Source organism: Chlorocebus sabaeus, chromosome 4 (assembly GCF_047675955.1).
Source record: "Chlorocebus sabaeus isolate Y175 chromosome 4, mChlSab1.0.hap1, whole genome shotgun sequence".
NCBI lineage: Eukaryota > Metazoa > Chordata > Mammalia > Primates > Cercopithecidae > Chlorocebus > Chlorocebus sabaeus.
This window is the reverse complement of record NC_132907.1, coordinates 16,812,537-16,836,278: the sequence shown is the minus strand read 5'-3', so window position 1 is coordinate 16,836,278 and position 23,742 is coordinate 16,812,537. Positions and strand designations below refer to the sequence as shown.

Sequence of the window (23,742 nt, the reverse complement as noted above, 5' to 3'; positions counted from 1 at the left end):
CAGGCTGTTTCCATGCAGACTGGATTTCTATTTCAAAGAACCATTCTCCCACATCATCACACCCTTGGAACAAGACCCTCAGATTCCAGCTCAGTGCCATGGGGCTCAAACGGATCCAGGACCTAAGGAGAAAGTCTTGCTCATTTTCAGTACTACTCAAACAACAGTAAAAAGACAGGTCAGGCGCATTTTTCAGTTGACAGGGCAGCTCCTAAAGAGAGGTAGGGTGCAGGTACCAAGCAGTGCTGAAGTGAATCAACAGCCAACAATAGCTCCTAAACCAGCTGAGAAGCTATTTAGATGTGATATGGTAATCGCGATATCTTTCTGTCTACAACTTGGAAACCTCCTGAGGTTTTTTTTAAAAGATGGGTGACCACATGTGATATTGTGAAATATATATTTGGTCTTCATCTGCATTTACTTGCAAGCAACTCCTAAAATCCTTGAAATCTCCAAAATGGTGTCTTTTTGTACGTTACTGATGAACTAATGGCTGGCAGCCCCTAGGCAGCTTCAGGATGGGGGCTGGTCACCAGAAAGACCAAGGTAGGATTAGAGGGTTGGGACTTTCAGACCCACTCTCCAAACTCCAGGAATGGGAGGAATGGCAGTTGATCACCAAGGGCCAATGGTTTAATCATTTAATCAATCATGCCTGTGTAATGACGTCTCCATAAAAGGCCCAAAAGGACATGGTTCAGAGAGCTTTCTGAGAGCTGGAGGCTTACAGGAAGGTGAACACGACCTCATCCACATGTTAGGAACCCAGCCACACCAACTCCATGGAGACAGAAGCTCGGGACCCTTCCACACCTTGCCTTATATGTATTTTCACCTGCCTGTTTACTCCTATTCTTTAAAATATCCTTTGTAATAAATCAGTAAAGATAAGTATTTCCTGAGTTCTGTGAGCCACTCTATCGAATTAATCCATCCCAAAGAAGGGGTAACTGTGGGAGCCCTAAGAGTTGGTCAGAAGTTCTGGGGGGGCCGGACTTGTGACCAGCTGGAAGGGTAGGGCTGTTTTGTGGAACTGAGCCTTCAACCTGTGGGATCTGACCTCATCTCCAGGTAGAGCATCCGAATTGGATTGGAGGACACCCAATTGAAGCCCACTGCGGAACTTACTGCCTGCTTGCTGGTGGGGACAAATCTCCACATATTTTAGTGTCACAGAAACCTTCTGTGTTGACTGTTGTAGTGTGAAACAGAAGAAAAACTGAGTTATTCTAAACACTATGTAACAAAGATTCCTATAATATAACCATCAGTGGTAATTTACCTTTTACCTGACATGGGGTCTTCCATTTGGAACACCCAACCTAGGTCTGACTGCCAACTTTGCCACCAAAGCAAGTAACATAAACATAAAATAACACTCTAGAAATCACTTTACAAACGTGTACATTTTAAGTGTCTGAAGTGAGACTAAAATTATTTTTTTTGTTGTTATTTTTTTTTTTTTTTTAGTAGAGACGGGGTTTCACCGTGTTAGCCAGGATGGTCTCGATCTCCTGACCTCGTGATCCGCCCGTCTCGGCCTCCCAAAGTGCTGGGATTACAAGCTTGAGCCACCGCGCCTGGCTGGGGAGACTAAAATTATGACTGGTATTTGCACTTGAAACAGTAAACATAACTGTGTATGCTGTGGTTTAAGGAATCTTTTATTATTTGTATAAATTTATGGGGTACAAGTGTTAGCTTTTTTACATATAGTGGAGAAGTCTTGGCTTTTAGTGTATCTATCACCCAGATAATGTGTATTGTACCCATTAAGTAATTTCTCACCATCTATCCCCTCCCTCCTTCCTATGTTTGAGACTTCACTATCATTCCACACTCATGTCCATGTTTACACACTATTTAACTCCCACTTAAAAGTGAGAACATGCAGTATTTTTCTTTCTGTGTCTGCTTGTTTCACTTAAGATAATGGCTTCGTTTCATCCATGTTGCTACAAAGGACAGGATTTCATTCTTTTTATGGCTGAATAGTATTCCATTGTGTGGATATATACATATATATATTTGTATATATATAAATCACTTTTTTTTTTTTTTTTGAGACAGAGTCTCACTCTGCAGCCCAGGCTGGAGTGCAGTGGCACGATCTCGACCTCGGCTCACTGCAAGCTCTGCCTCCCGGGTTCACGCCATTCTCCTGCCTCAGCCTCCACCGCGCCTGGCTAATTTTTTGTATTTTTAGTAGAGACGGGGTTTCACCGTGGTCTCGATCTCCTGACCTCGTGATCCGCCCACCTCGGCCTCCCAAAGTGCTGGGATTACAAGCGTGAGCCACCGCGCCCGGCCAAATCACGTTTTCTTTATCCAATCATCTATTGATGGACACTTAAGGTGATTCCATATCTTTGCTATTGTGAACTGTGCTGCGATAAACACAGAGGTGCAGGTATCTTTTTGAAATAATGATTTCTTTTCCTTTTCATAGATACCCAGCAGTGGGATTGCTGGATCAAATGGTAGCTCTATTTTTAGTTCTCTGAGAAATCTCCACACTGTTTCCCACAGTAGCTATGCTAATTTACATTCCCATCAACAGTGTAAGTGTTCCCATTTCTCCACATCCTTGCCAACATCTGTTACTTTTTGTCTTTTTAATACTAGCCATTCTGACTGGTGTGAAATGGCATCTAGTTATGGTTTTAATTTGCATTTCTCGGATGATTAGCAATGCTGAGCATTTTTTTCATATGCCTATTGGCCATTTATATGTCTTATTTAGAAAAAAAATGAAATGCCTATTCATGTCCTTTGACCACTTTTTAATGGATTTAGTGGTTTTTGTTTTTGAATTGAGCTCCTTGTAAATTCTGCATATTGCTCCCCTGTAAGATACCATTTGCAAATATTTTCTCTGATTCTGCAGGTTGTCTGTTCACGCTGTTGATTATTTCTTTTGCTGTACAGAAGCTAATTAGATTAATATAGTTCCATTTGTCTGGTTTTGTTTTTGTTGTCTGTGCTTTTGAGGTCTTAGTCACGAATTCTTTGCCTTGAGCAATATCCAGAAGAGTTTTCCTCTAGTATTTTTATAGTTTCAGGTCTTACATGTAAGTCTTTAATCCACCTTTTGTTGATTTTTGTATGTGGTGAGAGACAGGGTAGGGGTTCAGCATAAGGAAATCCAAATTTTCCAGGACCACTTACTGAAAAGCGTATCCTTTCCCCAGTGTGTGTTCTTGTCAACTTTGTCAAAGACCAGATGGCTATAAATACGTGGCTTTACTTCTGGGTTCTCTATGCAGTTCCATGGATCTATTCTTGTGCAAATACCATGCTATTTTGCTTACTGTAGCTTTGTAGCATAATTTGAAGAAGGGACTCCTCCAGCTTTGAAGTGTGATTCCTCCAAGCTTTGTTCTTTTTGCTCAGGATTGCTTTAGCTATTCTGGCTCTGTTGTTTCCATACACATTTTAGGATTGTTTTTCTGTGAAAAATATCATTGGTATTTTTATAGAGATAGCACTGAATGTGTAAGACTGCTTTAGGCAATATGGTCATTTTAACAATATTTATTCTTCAGATCCATGAGCATGGGATGTCTTTCCATTTGCTTGCAATTTTTTTTTTTTTTTGAGACATGGTCTTGTTCTTTCACTCAGTCTGGTGTACAGTGGCCTGATCATAGATCACTATAACTTCAAGCTCCTGGGCTCAGGTGATCTTCCCACCTCAAACCCATGAGTAGCTAGAACTACAGGCGCATGCCACCACACCCAGCTAATTTGTAAATTTTTTGTGGAGATGGGGTTTTGCTATGTTGCTCAGGCCAGCCTCAAATTCCTGGCCTCAAGCTATCCTCCCACCTTGGCCTCCCAAAGTGCTGGGATCACAGGAATGTGCCACTACTTATGGCCCCTCCCTTTAAGTTTTTCATCAGTGTTTAGTAGTTTTCATTGTAAAGATCTTTCACCTCCTTCATTAAATGTATTCTTAGTTATTTTATTTTTTGTAGCTATTGTAAATGGGATCAGCTTCTTCATTTGGTTCTCTGCTAGATGATTACTGGTGTAGAGAAACACTACTAATTTTTTTTTTTTTGAGGTGGAGTCTTGCTCCGTTGTCCAGGCTGGGGTGCAGGGGTGCAGTAGTGTGATCCTGGCTCACTGCAACCTCCCCCTCCCGGGTTCAAGTGATTCTCCTGTCTCAGCCTCCCAAGTAGTTGGGATTACAGATGTGTGCACCACCAGGACTCGCTAATTTTTATATTTTTAGTAGAGACAGGGTTTCACCATGTTGGCCAAGCTGGTCTCGAGCTCCTGACCTCAAATGATCCACCCACTTTGCCCTCCCAAAGTGCTGGGATTACAGATGTGAGTCAACGTACCCAGCCAAAACACTAGTAACTTTTGTATGTTGATTTTGTATACTTCAATATTATTGAATTCATTATACAAATCTAAGAGTGTTTTGGTGGAACCTTTTGGGTTTTCTAGATACAGAATCATATCATCAACAAACATGATAATTTGACTTCCTCTCTTCCAATTTGGATGCCTTTTATTTCCTTCTCTTGCCTGAGTGTCCTGGCTAGGACTTCCAGTACTATGGTGAATAGGCATGGTGAAGGTGGGCACCCTTATCTTGGTCTAGTTCTCAAAAGTTATGGTCCTACTTTATTGAGGGTTTTTTTTAACCACGAAAAGATGCTGAATTTTAACAAATGCTTTTTCTGCATCTATTGAAACGATCACATGGTTTTTATCTTTAATTCTGCTTATGTAATATGTAATGTATGATGTATCATATTTATAAATTTGCATATGTTGAACCATTCTTGCATCCATGGTATAATGCCCACTTGATCATGGTATATTATCTTCTGATGTACTATTACATTGTGTTTGCTAGTATTTTGTTGAAGATTTTTCCATCTATGTTCATCAGGGGTATTGGTCTATAATCTTCTTTTTTGTTGTATCCCTGTCTGGTTTTGGTTATCAGGGTGATATATCAGGCCTTGTATAATGAGTCAGGGAGAGTTCTTTCCTCCTCCATTTTTTGGCACAATTTCAGGAGGACTGGTATTAGTTCTCCCTTATATGTTTGGTAGGATTTGGCTATGACTCCATCCGGTCCTGGCTTTTTCTTATTGGAAGATTTTTTAAATCACTGATTCAGTGTCACTATTCATCATTGGCCTGTTTAGGATTTCTATTCCTTCTTGCTTTCCAGAAATGTATCCATTTCCTCTAGGTTTTCTAGTTTGTAAGTATATGGATGTTCATAATAGTCTGTAATGATCTTTGTACTTTTGTGGTATTATTGTGATTTTTCCTTTTTCATTTCTAATTTTGTTGATTTGGTCTTCTCTCTTCTTGGTAGGGGCTTATCAATTTTGTTTATCTTTTCAACAAACCAACTTTTTTTTGTTTTGTTGATCCTCTGTATTTTTCTCATGGGCTTTTTTTTGGTGGGGGAAGGTCTGTATTTTATTTAGTTCCTTATTTCATTTTTTTGAGACAAAGTCCCCATCTATTGCCCTGGGTAGAGTGCAGTGGTGCAATAAGAGCTCATAGTTAACTGCAGCCTCAACCTCTGGGGCTCCAGGGATTCTCCCACCTCAGCCTCCCGAGTAGCTGGGACAACAGATGTGCGCCACCATGCCTGGATACTTTTTTGTATTTTTTTGTAGGGACAGGGTTTCGCCATATTGCCCAGGCTGGTCTCAAACTCCTGGGCTCCTGCAATCTGCCTGCTTCAGCCTCCTGAAGTGCTAGGATTACAACCATGAGCCAACTCACGCAGCCCTGATCTTTATTATTTCTTTTGTTCTGCTAACTTTGGGTTTGGTTTCTTCTTGATTTTCTAGTTCCAGGTACAACATCAGTTAATTTGTGATCTTTCTGCTTTTTTGATGTAGGCATTTAATGCTATAAACTTCCCTGTGTATGCTGTGGTTTCAAGAATCTTTATTCTTAGGCTAATTTAAAAAATGTAGAGCACTTGAAATTTAAAATAACTTTTTTTCTGGTTTTTTTTTGTTGTTTTTTTTTTCTGGTAGAGATGCATATGTTGCCAAGGCTGGTCTCAGCTCCTAGCTGCAAGCAATCTTCCTGCCTCAGCCTCCCAAGGTGCTTAGATTACAGGCATGAGCCACCATGCTCAGCCTTTTTTCCTGTTTTAAAGGGATACCTGCCATTTAAAAAATATTGTAAATTAAAATCCCAGTAAGTTAAAGCCAGAAATTAATACATAAACAGACATAAAAGAAAGTCTTAAAGAGACGAAATTTATGTACACTTACCAAGTCAAAATAGATTAAAAAAAAAAAAAATTAAATCCAGGATAGGCAATATTTACTTAAGACCTCTACTTACATTACTTTCCACTGTAAATAGCAACAAGGACAAGCCCATAAATAGTATGTATATATGCTAAAACTTTCAAAATTATCATTGCACCAGCTTTCCAAATTTAAGAGGAAACAACTTCAATTTTCTTAGACACTACATTTATTTAATTTGATTTATATAAGCTCAAATATACCCAAACATACATTTATATATGCTTATGTGTATGTATATATGTATGTATGTGTGTATATATTTACATTTATACATCACAAAAGTAATAGAGAGGGTAAGTTAAGTTTCTGCAAGTTACTTAAGTAGCAGGATCAGTCTATAAACCGGGCAGTCCAACCTCAAAGCTCATGCTCTAATCACTATGTTCGGCTGTCTCTGTAAATAAATGTCATTTAGGACGAGTGGTTTGAGGTCACATAGCCAGTAAATCACGGGATCTGTGCTCAGATCCTGCTCCCCACTCCCCACTCCCCCACATTCTTTCCACTCTCTCTGTTCCACTGCTATAGTCAGAAAAGAAAAGAAATACAACTAAATTAAGAGGTTATTTAGGCCTAAAAGCAAACTCCACAGCCAAACCTTTCCTCCGGTCTGTCCTACACACCAGGAAGAATTGAAAAAGGGAATTTTCCTTTACATAGCTCAAGTTAAAGACTTTTTTAACTTTAAAAGAGAGATGAAAAAGTCTAGATCATCTCTCTATTGTGATTTACTATACTTCTAATATTTATTTTTCAACTTAATTTTTGTGCATACATAGTAGGTGTACATATTTATGTGGTACATGAGATGTTTTAATACAGGCATGAAATATGTAACCATCACATCATCTAAAATGGGGTATCCATCCCCTCATGCATTGATCCTTTGTGTTACAAGCAGTCCAATTATACTCTTTTAGTTATTTTTAAATGTACAATTAAATTTGACTATAGTCACCCTGTTGTGCTATCAAATGCTAGGTCTTATTCATTCTTCCTATTTATTGTGTACCCATTAATCATCTCAACCTCCTCCCAAACCTCCCCCAAACCCTTCCCAGCCTCTGGTAGCCATCCTTCTGCTCTCTATCTCCATGGCCTCTCCAATATTTAAACAATAGTTCATTCCTCCATGAATGAAAATATTCACACCGCAAACACAAGCCCCCTAACAGGCTGGCTTACCTACTTCTGCAGGTTTGCTGGACAGAGCTGAGAAGGTGAGGTAGGTGACATAGCAGCTTATGACCCCTGATTGTAGGAGCCCCGAGTGCGGCTGTCCTGAAAAATGACAAGAGACAGACAGACAACAGGTTTTAATTTGAAGAAAAAGAAAGCATATGCCTAAAAAACCTGACCGTCCCCATGACAGTCCTCAAACTTGAGCATCCATCTTTAAAGGAAAGAAAAGAGAAAAAAAAAATGTAGTGTGTTTCTCAGATAAAACTAAAAAGATATTAAGGGGGAGAAAGTTACACACTGAGCTGAACATTGCTATTTTAAAGATGTCAGGTTCTGCCAAGTTCTCTACCAATACTTTATCAAGCCTATGGCTCTACTTAAACACACTAACTAGTCTCCCTGAGGTTTGTAACATTAGTTCTTAAATCCCAAGATCAGAAAAAAAATTACCGTCGTTGTTGATAAAACCACCTAGCTTAGTTGGGGAGGGGAGTAAGCGGTAAACCAGATTTCACAGGGGATGTATTCCGGATTCTACAAGGTCATCACATACCACAATCTATGACAGGACAAAAAGCTCTTACCTGCCAATGGACAAAAAGCTTTCGGGAACAGAATACAAGAATTGCTCTTGGCTAAAGAGGAAGGCTATGGGGCTCAGCATTCACTGGGAGAAGGGCTTTAAGGTTATTTATTGATCCATTTATTTTTAACTTTTATTTTAGGTTTGGGGGTGTATATGCAGGTTTGTTGTAAGGGGAAAATTGTCATGGGGGTTTGTTGTACAGATTATTTCGTCACCCAGGTATTAAGTCTAGTACCCATTAGTTATCTTTCCTGATCCTCTCCTTCTTCCCACCCTCCACCTTCTGATAGATAGGCCCCAGTGTGTGTTGTTCCCCTCTATGTGTCCATATGTTCTCATCATCTAGCTTCCACTTTTAAGCAAGAACATGTGGTATTTGGTTTTCTGTTCCTGTGTTCGTTTTAAGGATAATGTCTTCCAGCCCCATCCATGTTCCTGAAAAGAACATGATCTCTTACCTTTTTATGGCTGCACAGTATTCCACAGATTCCATAGTGTATATGTGCCACATTTTCTTTATTCAGTATACCATTGATGGGCATTTCGGTTGATTCCATATCTTTGCTATTGTGAATAGTGTTGCAGTGAACATACGTGTGCCTGTGTCTTTATGTGAGAACCATTTATATTCCTTTGGGTATATACCCAGTAATGAGATTGCTGGGCCTAATGGTAGTTCTGTTTTTAGGTCTGAGGAACTGCCACACCGCTTTCCACTATGGTTGAACTAATTTACATTCCCACCAACAGTGTATAAGTGTTCATTTTTCTCTGAAATTTCACAAGCCATCTGTTATTTTTTGAAAGTTATAATATTTCAAGTAAACTAAAGGTTCACATCCTTCAGAGTAACCAGGATGTGATAAGGGATCTCTCTATTTTTCCTGCGAAATTTTCGACCACTTACTGACATAAAAGGATGCAGTTTTACTCAGTCTTGTGGTCAACTTTGTTTCCAAAATTATCATTATTAAATTATAATTACTGATAAAGACATAAAATAGACCCCGTTATAATGTTGCTCTTTGGCAAGGGAATAAGATTTCCCTTAGCACCTAATGGTATTAAACCAAATATTTCAGAACATTATCCCTATTTCAAAAGATAAAGATTTAACCCAAAGATTTTAATCAGAATATCAAGTTGTTCTAGGAACTCTTAACTGATCAATTAAAGGGATTAGGAGAATACTCTCAATTTCAATAATGGTCTTAAAATTTTTAGTAGAGGAAAACATATTATTTGTGACTCGTTTTTTCTTCTTCTTCTTCTTCTTCTTCTTTTTTGACACAGAGTCTCACTCTGTCACCCAGGCTGGAGTGCAGTGGGGGGATCTTGGCTAACTGCAACCTCTGCCTCCTGGGTTCAAGCAATTCTCCTGCCTTGGCCTAACCAGGTAGCAGGGACTACAGGCGTGTGCCACCACAGCTGGTTAATTTTTTTGGGTATTTTTAGTAGAGACGGGGTTTCCCCATGTTGGCCAGGCTGGTCTTGAACTCCTGACCTCAGATGATCTGCCGCCTGCCTCGGCCTCCCAAAGTGGGGATTACAGGCATGAAACACTGCGCCCGACCACTAGTTGCCTTTTTAAACCACTATTTTAGAAAGGATTCAAGGGGGCTGTAAATTTATTGCCTACATTTTCCTACCTAGAACCTGAATGTCATGCGCATTTTCATCACCTATAGGGTCCGACACCCACAAAAAAACATCAGACCAGGGACATCTCACTGTAAGCCCAAAGACACTATATCCTAGCTTAAGAAACCAAGAGTTTCTAAATGACAATTCACATGTATACTTCCTAAAGCACTTTCAAATCCCACTGTCTCTTCCTTCCGGCTTTGAAACGACCATGAGCAAAGTCAGGCTCACATGTTTCCACTGACTTCACTGAGGAAGAACCTAGGTCTAAGGAAGGTTAGCACATGGGCCAGCTGCTGGTTGAGCTGGGATGGGATATCCTGCTTCCTGACTCCCAGACCACACTGCCCACAGCCTTGAACGAAAGATGACCCCAGAACCAACCCCTTCTGCGGCCCTTTCATTCAACTTTTACACAGAGATTGTAGGCAAGCTCATAAACAACTGACTTGATATACTCGGAAGGCATTTCCCATTTAAAGGCTCCTTGTGGTACATTATTTAGCAAAGGCAATATCTTCCTATTCATTGACTTCGTTAAGTTCAGGTCTTTCTCGACATGAGAAATGCTTGGCTATCACAGCTCGAGCGTGAGATATGAAGAGACTGGAGCGCCACCTCGCCCACTACTGACATATCCACAGTAAGTTAAGGAATACGCTAGTTCAAAAAAAAAAAAAAAAAAAAAAACCATTGGGTTTGCTCCAAGACACTTAGGAAAATATAAATAAGGAAGAATGGAAAAAAACATGCTTACGATTTTGGACACAGGGCGAGATGGCTACCAATGAAATAAGCAGGCATAGGCCTCCATTTACTCCCAGCAGAATTTTGTTTTCCATGCAGCCGTCTTTCTGTGTGTAAAACACTGCCATCAAAACCAAGCCTCCAGTGGCAATGGAATACATGATGAGTGTCACCAGGGCCAGGGAGGCGTACCACAGCTTGTTACTGGCTGTGCCTGCTGTCCTGTTTCTCCGGGAAGTGGGTAAGAGGGAGAGGAGAGAAGACAAGTCAATGAAGCCCACCATTCTCTGATAACATTCACCATCCCTCAGGCAGTAACTAATACTACAGGCCACAGCCACTGGTACCCAGCTGCCCAGAAGACACATATTTTAGCAGTGATTATGCTCTATCAAAGTAGAAAGTTCTGGTAAATATGGAAACTTCTTGACTAAAGCTTAGAATTTTCTCTCAACACTGAGAGAATTCTACTTTCTGCAGCAAATGTATTCATTCATTAAAATGAATAAAGTCAACCCAAATGAGAGACTGAGGCAACAGTCTCAACCAACCGAGGTTTACTGAGCCAGAGGTTTGAGGGTGCACCCAAAAACACACAAGTCACAGAATCTTCTGTGGCCGGTGCTCCCAAAGAGGTTGCAGAAGGCTCGGATTTACCCATTTCTTTAAAGGGGAGACGGCATGCAGTTTTAAAGGGGGCAGGTGGTGAGGCAAACACGACATTCTCCCGAGATTTTAACTAGTGCCCAGTAAACTCTGCTGTACAAGGGATATGATAAACATTTCAAAAGGGAGTAAAGCAAGAGTTCATTATATAGTCTCAGGGTAGGCAGAGAAATGACTGCTCTCCTGTCTTTGTTCTGCACCTGGGAAGATAAGCTTGTATGGGCATTGTCAGTGTGAAATGTAACAGACTGCAATTCCATGGACAAGGAGCTAGACTTAGGTTGCAGACCAAAAGTTACAGCTGATATGCCCTTTTTTATGGGAAGATACATATCCTGAAAGGTTTAGGGATCAGCAGATAATTTACTTATGAGCAATTTGAGGGCAGTAATCCGGGATGCACGGGGCCTTTTGCCTTCTGTAGAGGTCTACCTAATGTGTAGTCCTTTGACACAAGGTTGGGAAGTCACAGCTATCTATGGGCAGGTGGGAGGGAGACAGCAGTGTCACGTGACTCTGCCTCCAGGTTTAACTCTCTGTTTGGTGTAATGAGTTTGAGCAGTCCTGAGACTCTTCATTTCCTTTAGCCACCTACAGACTTTATTCTAGCTTCTCCATTCTAACTGTGAACCACCCTGGGTCAGTTTTTGGCAGGATGAAAAAGTTGCTCTTCACTGGGCTTCTCCAAGTTTTCTCCATAAACATAGAGCCCCAAAGTGCCATAGTCTCTACTCCAAAGTGCTGCCAGGAGAGGTGGCTCACACCTGTAATCCCAGCACTTTGAGAGGCCAAGGCAGGCGGATCACTTGAAGCTAGGAGTTCAAGACCAGCCTGGGCAACATGGCAAAACTTAGTCTCTACAAAAATTAGAAATGTTAGCAGCGTGTGGTGGTGCAAACTTGTAGTCCCAGCTGCTTGGGAAACTGAGGTAGAAGGATCACCTGAACTCGGGTGGATGACGGCTGCTATGAGCCATGACTACACTCCAGTTTGGGCAAGAGTGAGACCCTGTCTAAATTTTTTTTTTTTTTTTTTGAGATGGAGTCTCGCTCTGTTGCCCAGGCTGGAGTGCAGTGGTGTGATCTTGGCTCATTGCAACCTCCACCTCCCAGGTTCAAGCAATTCTCTGCCTCAGCCTCCCTCGTAGCTGGAATTACAGGCACCCACCACCATGCCCGGCTAGTTTTTGTCTTTTTATTAAAGACGGGGTTTCACCATCTTGGCCAGGCTGGTCTTGAACTCCTGACCTTGTGATCCACCTGCCTCTGCCTCCCAAAGTGCTAGGATTACAGGCATGAGCCACTGTGCCTGGCCCTAAATATTTAATAATAATAATAAATAAACTTTTAAAAACAGAAACAAAGTTTTGCCAGCAGCTCTTGTGGATGCCTTCTTCTTAGGGAGAAAAGAGAATTGCCTTTACTAAGAACCATATTGGCTGACCTTAGCTCTTTATTCCCTGAACTGAAGAGAAGGGCCTGTAACTGTGCTGCTTCTTTATCTAAAATAGTATCAGGGAATACTAAAAGAAAATTTGACATTAAAAAAAGTTAAATAGATAGGAATAAATTCTGGTGATCAACTGTATGGTAGGGTGATGATGGCTAGCAGTAAGGTATTATATATTATAAAACAGCTAGAGGAGAGGCTTTTGAAAATTCTCAACACAAAGAAATGATACAGCCTGGCCAACAGAGCAAGACCCCATCCACAAAAACCAAAAACCAAACCAAACCAAAAAACAAAGATATTCGCTGGACATGCTAATCAGCTAGCTTCTTGGGAGGCAGAGGCAGGAGGATCTCTCGAGCCTAGGGGTTCAAGGCTGCAGTGAGTTACGACTGCGCCACTGCACTCCAGCCTGGGTGACAGAGTGAGACTCTGTCTCTTTAAAAAAAAGAAAAAAAAAAGAAAGGAAAGAAAGAAAAAGATGATAAATCCATGAGGTAATGAATAGCCAACTACCTTGATTTGATTACTGTATGACATATATGTATCAAAATGTCAAAATGTACCCGATAAATATGTACAATTACAATACATCAATTAAAACATAAATTAGGGCACGGTGGCTCACACCTGTAATCCCAGCACTTTGGGAGGCCAAGGCGGACAGATTACAAGGTCAGGAATTCGAGACCAGCCTGACTAACATGGCAAAACCCCATCTCTACCCAAAAATACAAAAATTACCCGGGCATGGTGGTGCATGCCTGTAATCCCAGCTACTTGGGTGGCTGAATCGCTTGGACACCAGAGGCAGAGGTTGCAGTGAGCCCAGATCATGCCACTGCACTCCAGCCTGGGCAAGAGAGGAAGACCCTGTCTCACACAAAAAAGGAAATTGTTCAGAACAAAGAAAAGTATCTATAAATGCTAAATGAACTAGACAGAACAACAGGGAGAATGAATTGAATGAATCATTGTCATCTGCCTTATGATTAAATTGCTCTTTGTAACCACATTCTCCCAAACCTCACAGAAAAAGCAACTTACTTTATGCCCTCACAAAACTGGAAAGTGTTCAAGCAACCCAGTTAAAATGTTTTAATGATGAAAAAATTCCTGCAGCCAGAAACAAAGAAAATAGGGAGGAAAGGCCAAAATGAGAATGACCGTCATATTCCTGAAACTGTGCCAGACACTCCAATGGCCTTGGAATTATTCTAACATAAAAGGCGTACAAAGGAAATGAGAGAAAATGGGATTTTAAAAAGGAAAAAACAATCTAAGAGCAAATAATAATGGATGATGGGGAGACAGCATTAATTATACAGAAAAAGGTAAACACTGCTGACTTCTATTCACTATTCTTTTTGGTTATGTTATTAGAATATGAAGGACTTTCTTACAGTCAATTAATATTTACAGTCCATCCCAAAGTTAAATCTTCAACCCCAACCTTTCCCCTGAACGTCACTTATATTAACCAACTGTTTATTTAACAATTGGAGAGCACTCGAAGGTCTAATTGGCATCTCAAAGTTAGCACATTCAGGCTAAGGTAACTTCCTGATATTGACACCCCCATTCCTCCCTCCCCCAAACCTGCCATTGTGCAATCATCCCAACCTCAGAAAACAGCAATGTCATCTTCCCATTGTTGGGGGAAGAGAGAAAGAAAGAGAAAAGGAAAGAAAGAGGAAAGGAAAAGGAAAGAACGAAGGAAGGAAGAAAAGAAAAGAAAAGAGAACAGCACAGAAGAACTGCGGTCACTCCGGAAGCTTCTTGCTGCTCTCCCCTCCCCCACCCACCTCCACTCAGAGCTGGCTTTGGAACATAGGAGGATCCAGCTCCTTGGTACCACATAGTTCCAGACTACTCCTCCCTCACCTGGGTTGTCTCCCCCTGTCCTCCTTACTTGCACCTCTGACATCTTTTCACCTTTCTTGACTTAAAACAGATTATATTCCTCCCTTCTTAAGGCCCTCTGGTGCTCTCCCATCCCACCAAAAATACAAAAAAATCTCTTTACACTTGACACCTAAAGCCCTTTGTTTCAATTCTAATAGAGAACTGACACTGTAAACCACAAAATTTCAGCTAGAAAGGAAAAAAAAAGAACACACCAGTTAGCCCAAACACATTATTTAAGTGTGAAAACTGAGGTCAGAGGGGCCAACTGATGTGCCCTACAGTGAAAGAGCAAGCATTAAATGGGGCACTGAAGCCGAACACAATGTCATCCCAGTACTTTGGGAGGCCAAGGCAAAAGGATCTCTTTAACCCAGGAATTCAAGATCAGCCTGGGCGACGTGACGAAACCCCATCTCTACCAAAAAAAAAAAAGAAATTAGCCAAGTGTGGTGCCACATGCCCATAGTCCCAGCTTCTCAGGGGGCTGAGGTGGGAGAATCACTTAAGCCTGGGAAATTGAAGCTCCAGTGAGCCATCGTCACACAACTGCACTCCAGCCTGGATGACAAAGTGAGATCCCATCTCAAAAAATAATAATAATAATAATAAAAGAAAAAGAAGAAAAGAAAGGGGTACTGAAATCTGCATCTCCTGGTTGCCAGGCACAAGACCTTTCTACTCCACTGTTTTCAGGATCATCTCCTTCTCAAGATGTTTACAAAGAGATAAATGAAAAAGGGAAGAGAAGGTACTTTAGTTATTCTATCAAGAGCAATGAGCATATTTTCTAGATTCTTATACACAAGAGTCTGTTAAACTATAAACATGCTGACAATAGGGATTTTTGTTGGCATATATGCCTCGAAGCTTGGATAACAGCAACACTATTTGTTGCAGAGCTTTTAAGTCATTCTAACTGAGTTTCTGAAAGTTTTTAAAGCAACCAAACTTTAACCAAAATGCCTGCTAAAACCATGGCATCAATAATTAGTCCCAGCAAATGGATTCAGAATCAATCAAAACATTAGTTAGACTGAAGAAGCACAAGTGTTCTCAAGGGAACAGACTATTTAATGGGCAGATCAGGCACCAAGGATCAAAATTGTTAATATTTTACCATGAAGTTCCTTATTTGAAGTATACTTGTGAAAATTTTAGGATGATGAATTTATTTTCTAATATAAAAATCAAATTGAAAGCACATTCAGGTCAGGTGTGGTGGCTCACGCCTATAATCACAGCACTTTGGGAAGTCAAGGTGGATGGATTACTGGAGGTCAGGAGTTCAAGACAAGCCTGGCCCACATGGCGAAACCCCGTCTCTACTAAAAATACAAAATTAGCTGGGTGTGGTGGTACACGCCTGCAATCCCAGCTACTTGGGAGGCTGAGGCAGGAGAATCAATTGAACCCGGGAGGCGGAGGTTGTGGTAAGCCAAGATCACACTATTGCACTCCAGCCTAGGCAAAAAGAGCAAAACTCCATCTCAAAAAAAAGAAAGAAAGCATATTCAGAATAATCACGGAAAGAGTGATTTTTAATCAATTAAAATTCACTTCCAACTTATTGTATTTCTTCTGGACTACTGAGAAAATAGGGTCCCATACAATTATAGTCACCCATTTGGCTTATCTTTAAGAAAACTCCAGGCTGAGCGCGATGGCTCACATCTGTAATCCCAGCACTTTCGGAAGCCAAGGCGGGCGGATCACGAGGTCAGGAGATCGAGACCATCCTGGCCAACATGATGAAACTCCGTCTCTACTAAAAATACAAAAATTAGCCAGGTGTGGTGGCATGTGCCTGTAATCCCAGCTACTCAGGAGGCTGAGGCAGAAGAATCACTTGAACCCGGGAGGCAGAGGCTGCAGTGAGCCAAGATCGTGCCACTGCATTCCAGCCTGGGCGAGAGAGCGAGACTCCGTCTCAAAAACAAAAAAAAAAAAAAAAAAGAAAGAAAGAAAGAAAGAAAGAAAACTGTGCTGCCTCCAAACAAGATCTAGTGGAGACCACAACATAAATTACTGGATCTCATGGATAACTCAAAATGCAGACACTGTACAACAACGGTACAACAGCCCACTTCAAATACAGAAATCTGTATAATTATAGAGTTTAGGACTTTAAAACATAGCAAAACATATCTGTAGGGCTACTTGTATGACTATTCAGTGTTGTGTAAACCATTTGAAAATTGTTCATATTTGGCCATGCTTAATCCAATATTTACCAAAGAGTCAAATGACTATCTTTTCACTTATCCATCCCAACAACAGCTGTACCTCATGATTTGATCCTTAAAACCAAATGAAAACAACAACTACCAAGTTGAACAACATATTCAGAATAAAAAGTATTGAGAGTATTTGGACAGTGTATTTTGTTTTGTCCATGGTAAAAGTAAACTTCACATTCATATGGCACTTATGATTTCAAAAATTTGAGTATAAAATAAAATGATTCCTGTAAAATATGCAAAAAACAAAAGGCTTATTGGGTACAATAGGCAGTTGTTTTTATTCATATTTTATAAGTAAAGAAAGTTAGGGCTGGACGCAGTGGCTCACGCCTGTAATCCCAGCACTTTGGGAGGCCGAGGCGGGTGGATCACCTCAGGTCAGAAGTTCGAGACCAGCCTGACCAATATGATGAAACCCCATCTCTACTAAAAATACAAAAATTAGTCAGGTGTGGTGGCATGTGCCTGTAATCCCAGCTACTTCGGAGGCTGAGGCAGGAGAATCGCTTGAACCCAGGAGACGGAGGTTGCGGTGAGCCGAGATAGCACCATTGCACTCCAGCCTGGGCAACAAGAGTGAAACTCCATCCCACAAAAAAAAAAAGGTAGGCAGAAAGCAGCTAAGTGCTTTGTCCAGAATCACAAAGAGGGTCAATTAGGTCTTAGAACTCAAGGGTTGTCATTTTCTCAGTGTGGCTTAGCAAGAAATAAAAGTAGCTATTAATAGCTGGGCATCTCCCACTTGGCCCAAGATATGAACTCAACTTCCAAGGCATTTAGAAAGAGTCTACCTTTTTCAAAGACAGGATGGTTTTCTAAGGTAGCACAACATATCTTCCTAATGAAGGAGTCCTTTTTCCCCTCTTGGGAAGTTGAAAAGAAATTTAAAAAATCTTTTTTGTTGAGACAGGGTCTTGCTCTGTTACTCAGGGTGGACTGCAGTGGTGTAAACTCAGCTCACCAAAGCCTTGACCTACCAGGCTCAAGTGATCCTCCCACCTCCTCCTCCCATGTAGCAGGGACTACAGGCATGTTGTACGATGACTGGCTAATTTTTTATACAGACATGGTCTTAGTATGTTGCCCAGGCTGGTCTCAAACTCCTGGGCTCAAGTAATCCTCCCACCTTGGCCTCCCAAAGTGCTGGAATTACAGGCATGAGCCACCATGCCTGACTCAAACATTTTTTTAAAGGAGGGAACTATTCTATCTCATAGTCTGCAGAAGATGAATCTCCAGCTCCGAAGTTTGACTTTTGTGTTCACTTTTTTTTTTTTTTTTTTTGAGACGGAGTCTGGCTCTGTCACCCAGGCTGGAGTGCAGTGGCCGGATCTCTGCTCACCGCAAGCTCCTCCTCCCGGGTTTACACCATTCTCCTGCCTCAGCCTCCAGAGTAGCTGGGACTACAGGCGCCCACCACCTCGCCCGGCTAGTTTTTTGTACTTTTTAGTAGAGACGGGGTTTCACCGTGTTAGCCAGGATGGTCTCGATCTCCTGACCTCATGATCCGCCCGTCTCGGCCTCCCAAAGTGCTAGGATTACAGGCTTGAGCCACCGCGCCCGGCCTGTGTTCACTTTTAAATTTTACTTTTAATTTCATGAGGATGGGAGGCTAAGATGAAGCCTACCCAATTTTCTAGCCACCCTCAAACCAGAGACTGACAGGTATGAGCAGGGGATTGAGTGTGGCTACTTCACACCACTGGCTGACTTAGAGGCCAAACAAGGGAGTAGGGGCAGGGGGTCAAAACGTGAGAAGTAAACGAAGGAAAGGAGTAAATGAAGAGGTACAAAAAAGCAGGTATAAAGAGAAACAAAACTGCAAATCCCTAGCAATGCAATTGAGTACAGCCTTTATCAAAACTGGGCAGTTTCTGTGAGTCAATGGGAAGCTTTCCATAAAGGCACACACCAGTTCTTGTTCCACTTATGCGCAAACTCCACGAGCAGGAGGAGCTGGATGCCTATGAAGAGGAAGCCTCCGACGGCTCCCACATAGCGCCAGGCTGCAAAAGACCATGAAGAACACAATGAGGCAACCTTTCGTTGTATTTCGCTCAAAAGAGAATAACCACAGCTAATTTTTACTAGTTAAGTGTACCTATCACATTCAATTCCCACATGACCATATAAGATATGTATTACAAGTTTCACTCACTTTACAGAAGAGAAAAATTGAGAATCTATGTAGGTTGACAACATCTCTGTCAATAAATGGTATAGCTGGGATCTGAACACAGGCAGTCTGACCCTGAAATACCCAAGCTTATCCTCCACGCTACATCTGCCAGGTACCCTAACAGATGCCCTCATTCATAAAATCCACAATGACCCACAACTTAAAAGCTAACACAGACTGCCAGAAAAATCAAAGGTTCAAATTTTATTGGGTAAAAAGTCAACAACGACCAGTAAGGAAACAAGGTTCAGACAGGGGACGGACAAGGACTCAGCTTGACTTCTGGCTCTGCCACAAAGATGGCAGGGCCATCTTGGCCATCTTTTAACCTTGAATAAGTCACATCACGTGGGTTCCAGTTTGTCTATAAAAATCACTGAGCTGGGTGGGGCTGGGCACAGTGGCTCACGCCTGCAATCCTAGCACTTTGGGAGGCTGAGGCAGGCGGATCACTTGAGGTCAGGAGTTGGAAACCAGCCTGGCCTACATGGTGAAACCCCGACTCAACTAAAAAAAAAAAAAAAAAAAAAAATTAGCCAGGCATAGTGGCTGGTGCCTATAATCCCATCTACTCAGGAGGCTGAGGCAGGAGAATTGCTTGAACCTGCGAGGTGGAGGTGGCAGTGAGCTGAGATTACACCACTGCACTCAGCCTGGGTGACAGAGCGAGACTTGGTCTAAAAAAAAAAAGACTTTTCTTGGCTGGGCACAGCAGCAGATCACAAGTTCAGGAGTTTGAGACCAGACTGGCCAATATAGTGAAACCCCGTCTCTACTAAAAATACAAAAATCAGCCAGGAGTGGTGGTACGTGCCTGTAGTCCCAGCTACTTGGGAGGCTGAGGCAGAAGAACTGCTTGCACCCAGGAGGCAGAGGCTGCAGTGAGGCGAGATCGCGCCACTGCACTCTAACCTGGGCAACAGAGCAAGACTCCATCTCAAAAAAAAAAAAAAAAAAAAAAAAGACTGAGCTAGACCAGAGGGTTTCTAGGTCTCTTCTCTCTCCAAATATACATTCTAATACATAAAAGGATCTCTGCAGAGAATTTTAAAACTTTTAACAGTATTTTAGGTAAAAGCAAGACTTAGGGAGTATATGAAAAACAACTAGCCAGGCCCTGATACATAACTATATGAAGGATTATGGCTGTTCCTTATAAACTGACACAAGCTAAATGTTTAGTTTAGTTTTGTTTTTGAGACAAAGTCTCACTCTGTCGCCCAGGCTGGAGTACAGTGGTGCAATCTCGGCTCACTGCAACCTCTGCCTCCCAGGTTCAAGCAATTCTCATGTCTCAGCCTCCAGAGTAGCCGGGATTACAGGCACACACCACCATGCCTGGCTAATTTTTATATTTTTTAGTACAGATGAGGTTTCACCATGTTGGCCAAGCTGGTCTCGAAATCCTGGCCTCAAGTGATCCACCCGCCTCAGCCTCCCATAGTGCTGGGTGTGAGCTGCCACACCCGGCCTAAGTATTAATACCTTACTTAGGAAAGTGAATCCATTTGGGTTGAACAAAATGCTCTGAACCACTGAAATTCAGGTTTTTTCCTCAGCTCATATAAAAAAGAGCCCCCTGTTTCAGCTATGATTAAAGGCTTCATATTAATGAATTAAGGCAGGTTCTAACAATAAAGAATATAATTCAATGCTACGGAGCTTGACATAAGGTAAGTTTAAAAACAGACTGAAAGATGCTTTTCCTGTCCCACTATCACTGCAGCAGACATTTAGCTGTTGACAGCCCTGTGCTCCCTGTTTCTGGGTTTTCTGTGCAGTGCTTGGAAAGAACAAGGTCTCCCAGGCCAGCAGAGTACCGAAGTCCTCTTACACCCTGCCTGGAAGTGGCATGCGGTAGTGAGAAGAGGGGAGGTAGACAGGCAATGGTGGAAAAAGTATGGGCAGGTAAGTCAGGAATTTCTTTTGAAGCCAAAAGAAAAACATTAATTCAAACTATCAAAGGTACTTTGGACTGCACTTCTGAGCAATCTGACAACATGGGTAAAAACAAAACAAACAGGTACCCAAAATACCCCATTAGTACCGTTCAGAAAGGTGTCCTGATCTGGAATGAAGAAAGCTCCTGAGCACATGGCCCCCAACAGCAGAAGTTTAAAGAACCAAAAGCTAGAAGGGGGGGAAGGGGAGAAAAAAAAGAGGAAATGTATTTAAGTGACATTCAAGGACAAAGGACCTCTTAGAAGGTAAAGCATGTCAATCCATGATTCTGCCATTGGGCAATGTTCTCTCCTAATCGAGGGAAAGTAATTAGGTGACTCGAAGAATGCTTTTTTCCCATAATCTGACTCAGTGCAGTCTCCAATTGTGCAAAACACCATTTTATTGCATGGGTGGAAATGACCCGGGGGAAGGTATTGGAACAAGAAATAAACTCTTTGTCTTGAGTAAATTTCACATCATGGTACCAGGTGTTACAAATAAGATTCTAGCTTTCAGGCAACCACGTGGGTAAGTATCAGTTCCACCTTCCCCTAAATCGACAATTTCAACTAGCAGTCACACTGTCTGGTGGACAGACGGGATCCTGGAATACTGTCCTGAACCTAAGAAAGGAGAAAGAAATCCCCAAGAAGACTGAAATACTTACCCATTGTGAATATGAGCTCTACAACTTTTGCTGTTGTTGATTTTCAAGGTCAGTAGACAGAAGATAAAGAAGAAACAAGCCATTCCAAAACAGACTCTATACACGGCAGAATATCCCACCAGCTTCTCACAGGTGTCACCAGCTTTAATGCCTTTACACATATCTTCAAAAAAAGGAATCTGAGGAGAAAGTTTAGAAAAGTCTTCTGCTACAACTGAGTGAGAGGGGGACTGTCATGGAATGTTCACGCAGCCGACCACAACATCCACTGTGGAAATGGATCGTGTGCATAAAGAAACAGACTGAGGATCCATCTTCTAAACAGAGATTTTTCTAATTGTCTCTGAATCTTTTTTAAAGATACAGTGATCATAAAGTAACATTCAGCCTTTACTTGCCCCAAATGACTTCCGAAAGCCAACATCAGATTTCACAAAAATTACCTTTTTCTAAACCCCCTCCTAGACAAGGTCTCTCGCTCTGTTGCCCGGCCTAGAGTGTAGTGGCACGGTCACAACTCACTGCAGCCTCGATCTTCCTGGCTCAGGTAATCCTCCTGCCTCAGCCTCCCAAGTAGCTGGGACTACAGGCATGCGCCACCATGGCCAGCTAATTTTTTTTTTTTTTTTTTTTTTTTTTGTAGAGATGGGGTTTCGTCCCGTTGCCCAGACTGGTCTTGAACTCCTGAGCTCCAGCAATCTACCTGTCTTGGCATCCCAAAGTGCTGGGATTATAATAGGTATGAACCACTGTACCTGGCCAAAAATCCCATTTCAATACATAGATATATTTTTGTTGGTATGTATACATATACAGAAATAAAAAATCAGAGACTTCTTTTACTATCCACTCAGAATGTCACTCCCCTCCCTCAGAAGAGTAAACAATTTGGCGGGTAGAGTATTTGTATGAATTCACATAGATAAATGTGTGTGTATACACATATACAACACACCCACATATACATACACAACACACATACATACACTCATATCATACTACACATATAATAAATATATTAAAACAGCTTTTTAAAATAAAAGACTGTGCGTAACATTCCGCAATATTTTTTCTCAACTAACAATAAGCCAGGCCAGGTGCAGTGGTTCGTGCCTGTAATCCCAGCACTTTGGAAGCCGAGGTGGGTGGATCCCCTGAGGCCAGGAGTTCAAGACCAGCCTGGCCAACATGGTGAAACCCCATCTCTACTAAAAATACAACAATTAGCCTGGCATGGTGGCGTGTGCCTGTAATCCCAGCTACTAGAGAGGCTGAAGCAGAAGAACTGCCTGAACCCCGGAGGCAGAAGTTGCAGTGAGCCAAGATCGCACCACTACACTCTAGCCTGGGCAACAGAGCAAGACTCCATCTCAAAAAAGAAAAGAGAACAAAAATAAACAATAAGCCATGAAGAGTCTTTCTCTATTAATATACAAAATCCCATCACATTCTTTTTCATCACTATCTTTTATAGTAGAAAGGCTAGTTCAAAATCAATAACCATTCTCACACTGATCTTATTTTTTTGTTGGGGAGTGTTTTTAAATTTTATTTTCTTACTTGGTTTTTATTATCACAAACACTAATTCAATAAATACTGCTGTTCAAGCCTCACTGCACCTGTGCCATTATTTATGTAGGACAGACACCTGAGCTAGAAATGGAATTAGTGGATCAAGCAGTCAGGTTGAACGTCCCTTATCCAAAATGCTTGGGGCCAGAAGTGTTTTGGAATTTGGAATATTTACACTATATTACTGGCTAAGGTTCCCTAACCCAAAAAATCCAAAATGCTCCAGTGAGCCTTGCCTTTGAGCATCATGTTGGCACTTAAAAAAGCTTCAAATTTTAGAGTATTTCACATTTCAGAGGTTTGAATTAGGAATATTCAACCCGTATCTACATTTTTAAACTTCAAGATAAGAGTTAAATCGTATTTTCAAAGGCTGTACCAATTTACATCCTACCAGTAATATCTGAGATTGCACATTGCCCAACTGGGACATCTAATTTAAAGGCAAAAACTCACTATCCTGTTTTAATGTACATCTTCCTTATTACTAGTGAGATTCAGCATCTTGTCTCAAGTTTATGGCCATCTGTTTTTTTCTCTGAATTGGCTATTAATTGGGTATCTTCTTGATCCACTGGAGCTTATTATTTATTAATGGGTCTTAATCTTCTGACAACTGTTGACAATAGTTTATTCTAGCCAA

The 23,742-nt window shown here is 41.4% G+C and overlaps 1 protein-coding gene across 1 annotated transcript in view; it reads right to left on the bottom strand.

The window, feature by feature from the left end:
- Positions 1-23,742, bottom strand: part of SERINC5 (serine incorporator 5) — a 119,814-nt gene that overhangs the window by 21,899 nt on the left and 74,173 nt on the right. The window contains exons 3-7 of the mRNA XM_007976640.3: positions 21,527-21,705; positions 20,963-21,045; positions 18,649-18,742; positions 10,484-10,695; positions 7,500-7,595 (exon numbers count right to left, since the gene is read on the bottom strand). Of these exons, the coding sequence (XP_007974831.3) occupies positions 7,500-7,595; positions 10,484-10,695; positions 18,649-18,742; positions 20,963-21,045; positions 21,527-21,705 (664 nt within the window). The remainder of the gene's footprint in view (positions 1-7,499; positions 7,596-10,483; positions 10,696-18,648; positions 18,743-20,962; positions 21,046-21,526; positions 21,706-23,742) is intronic.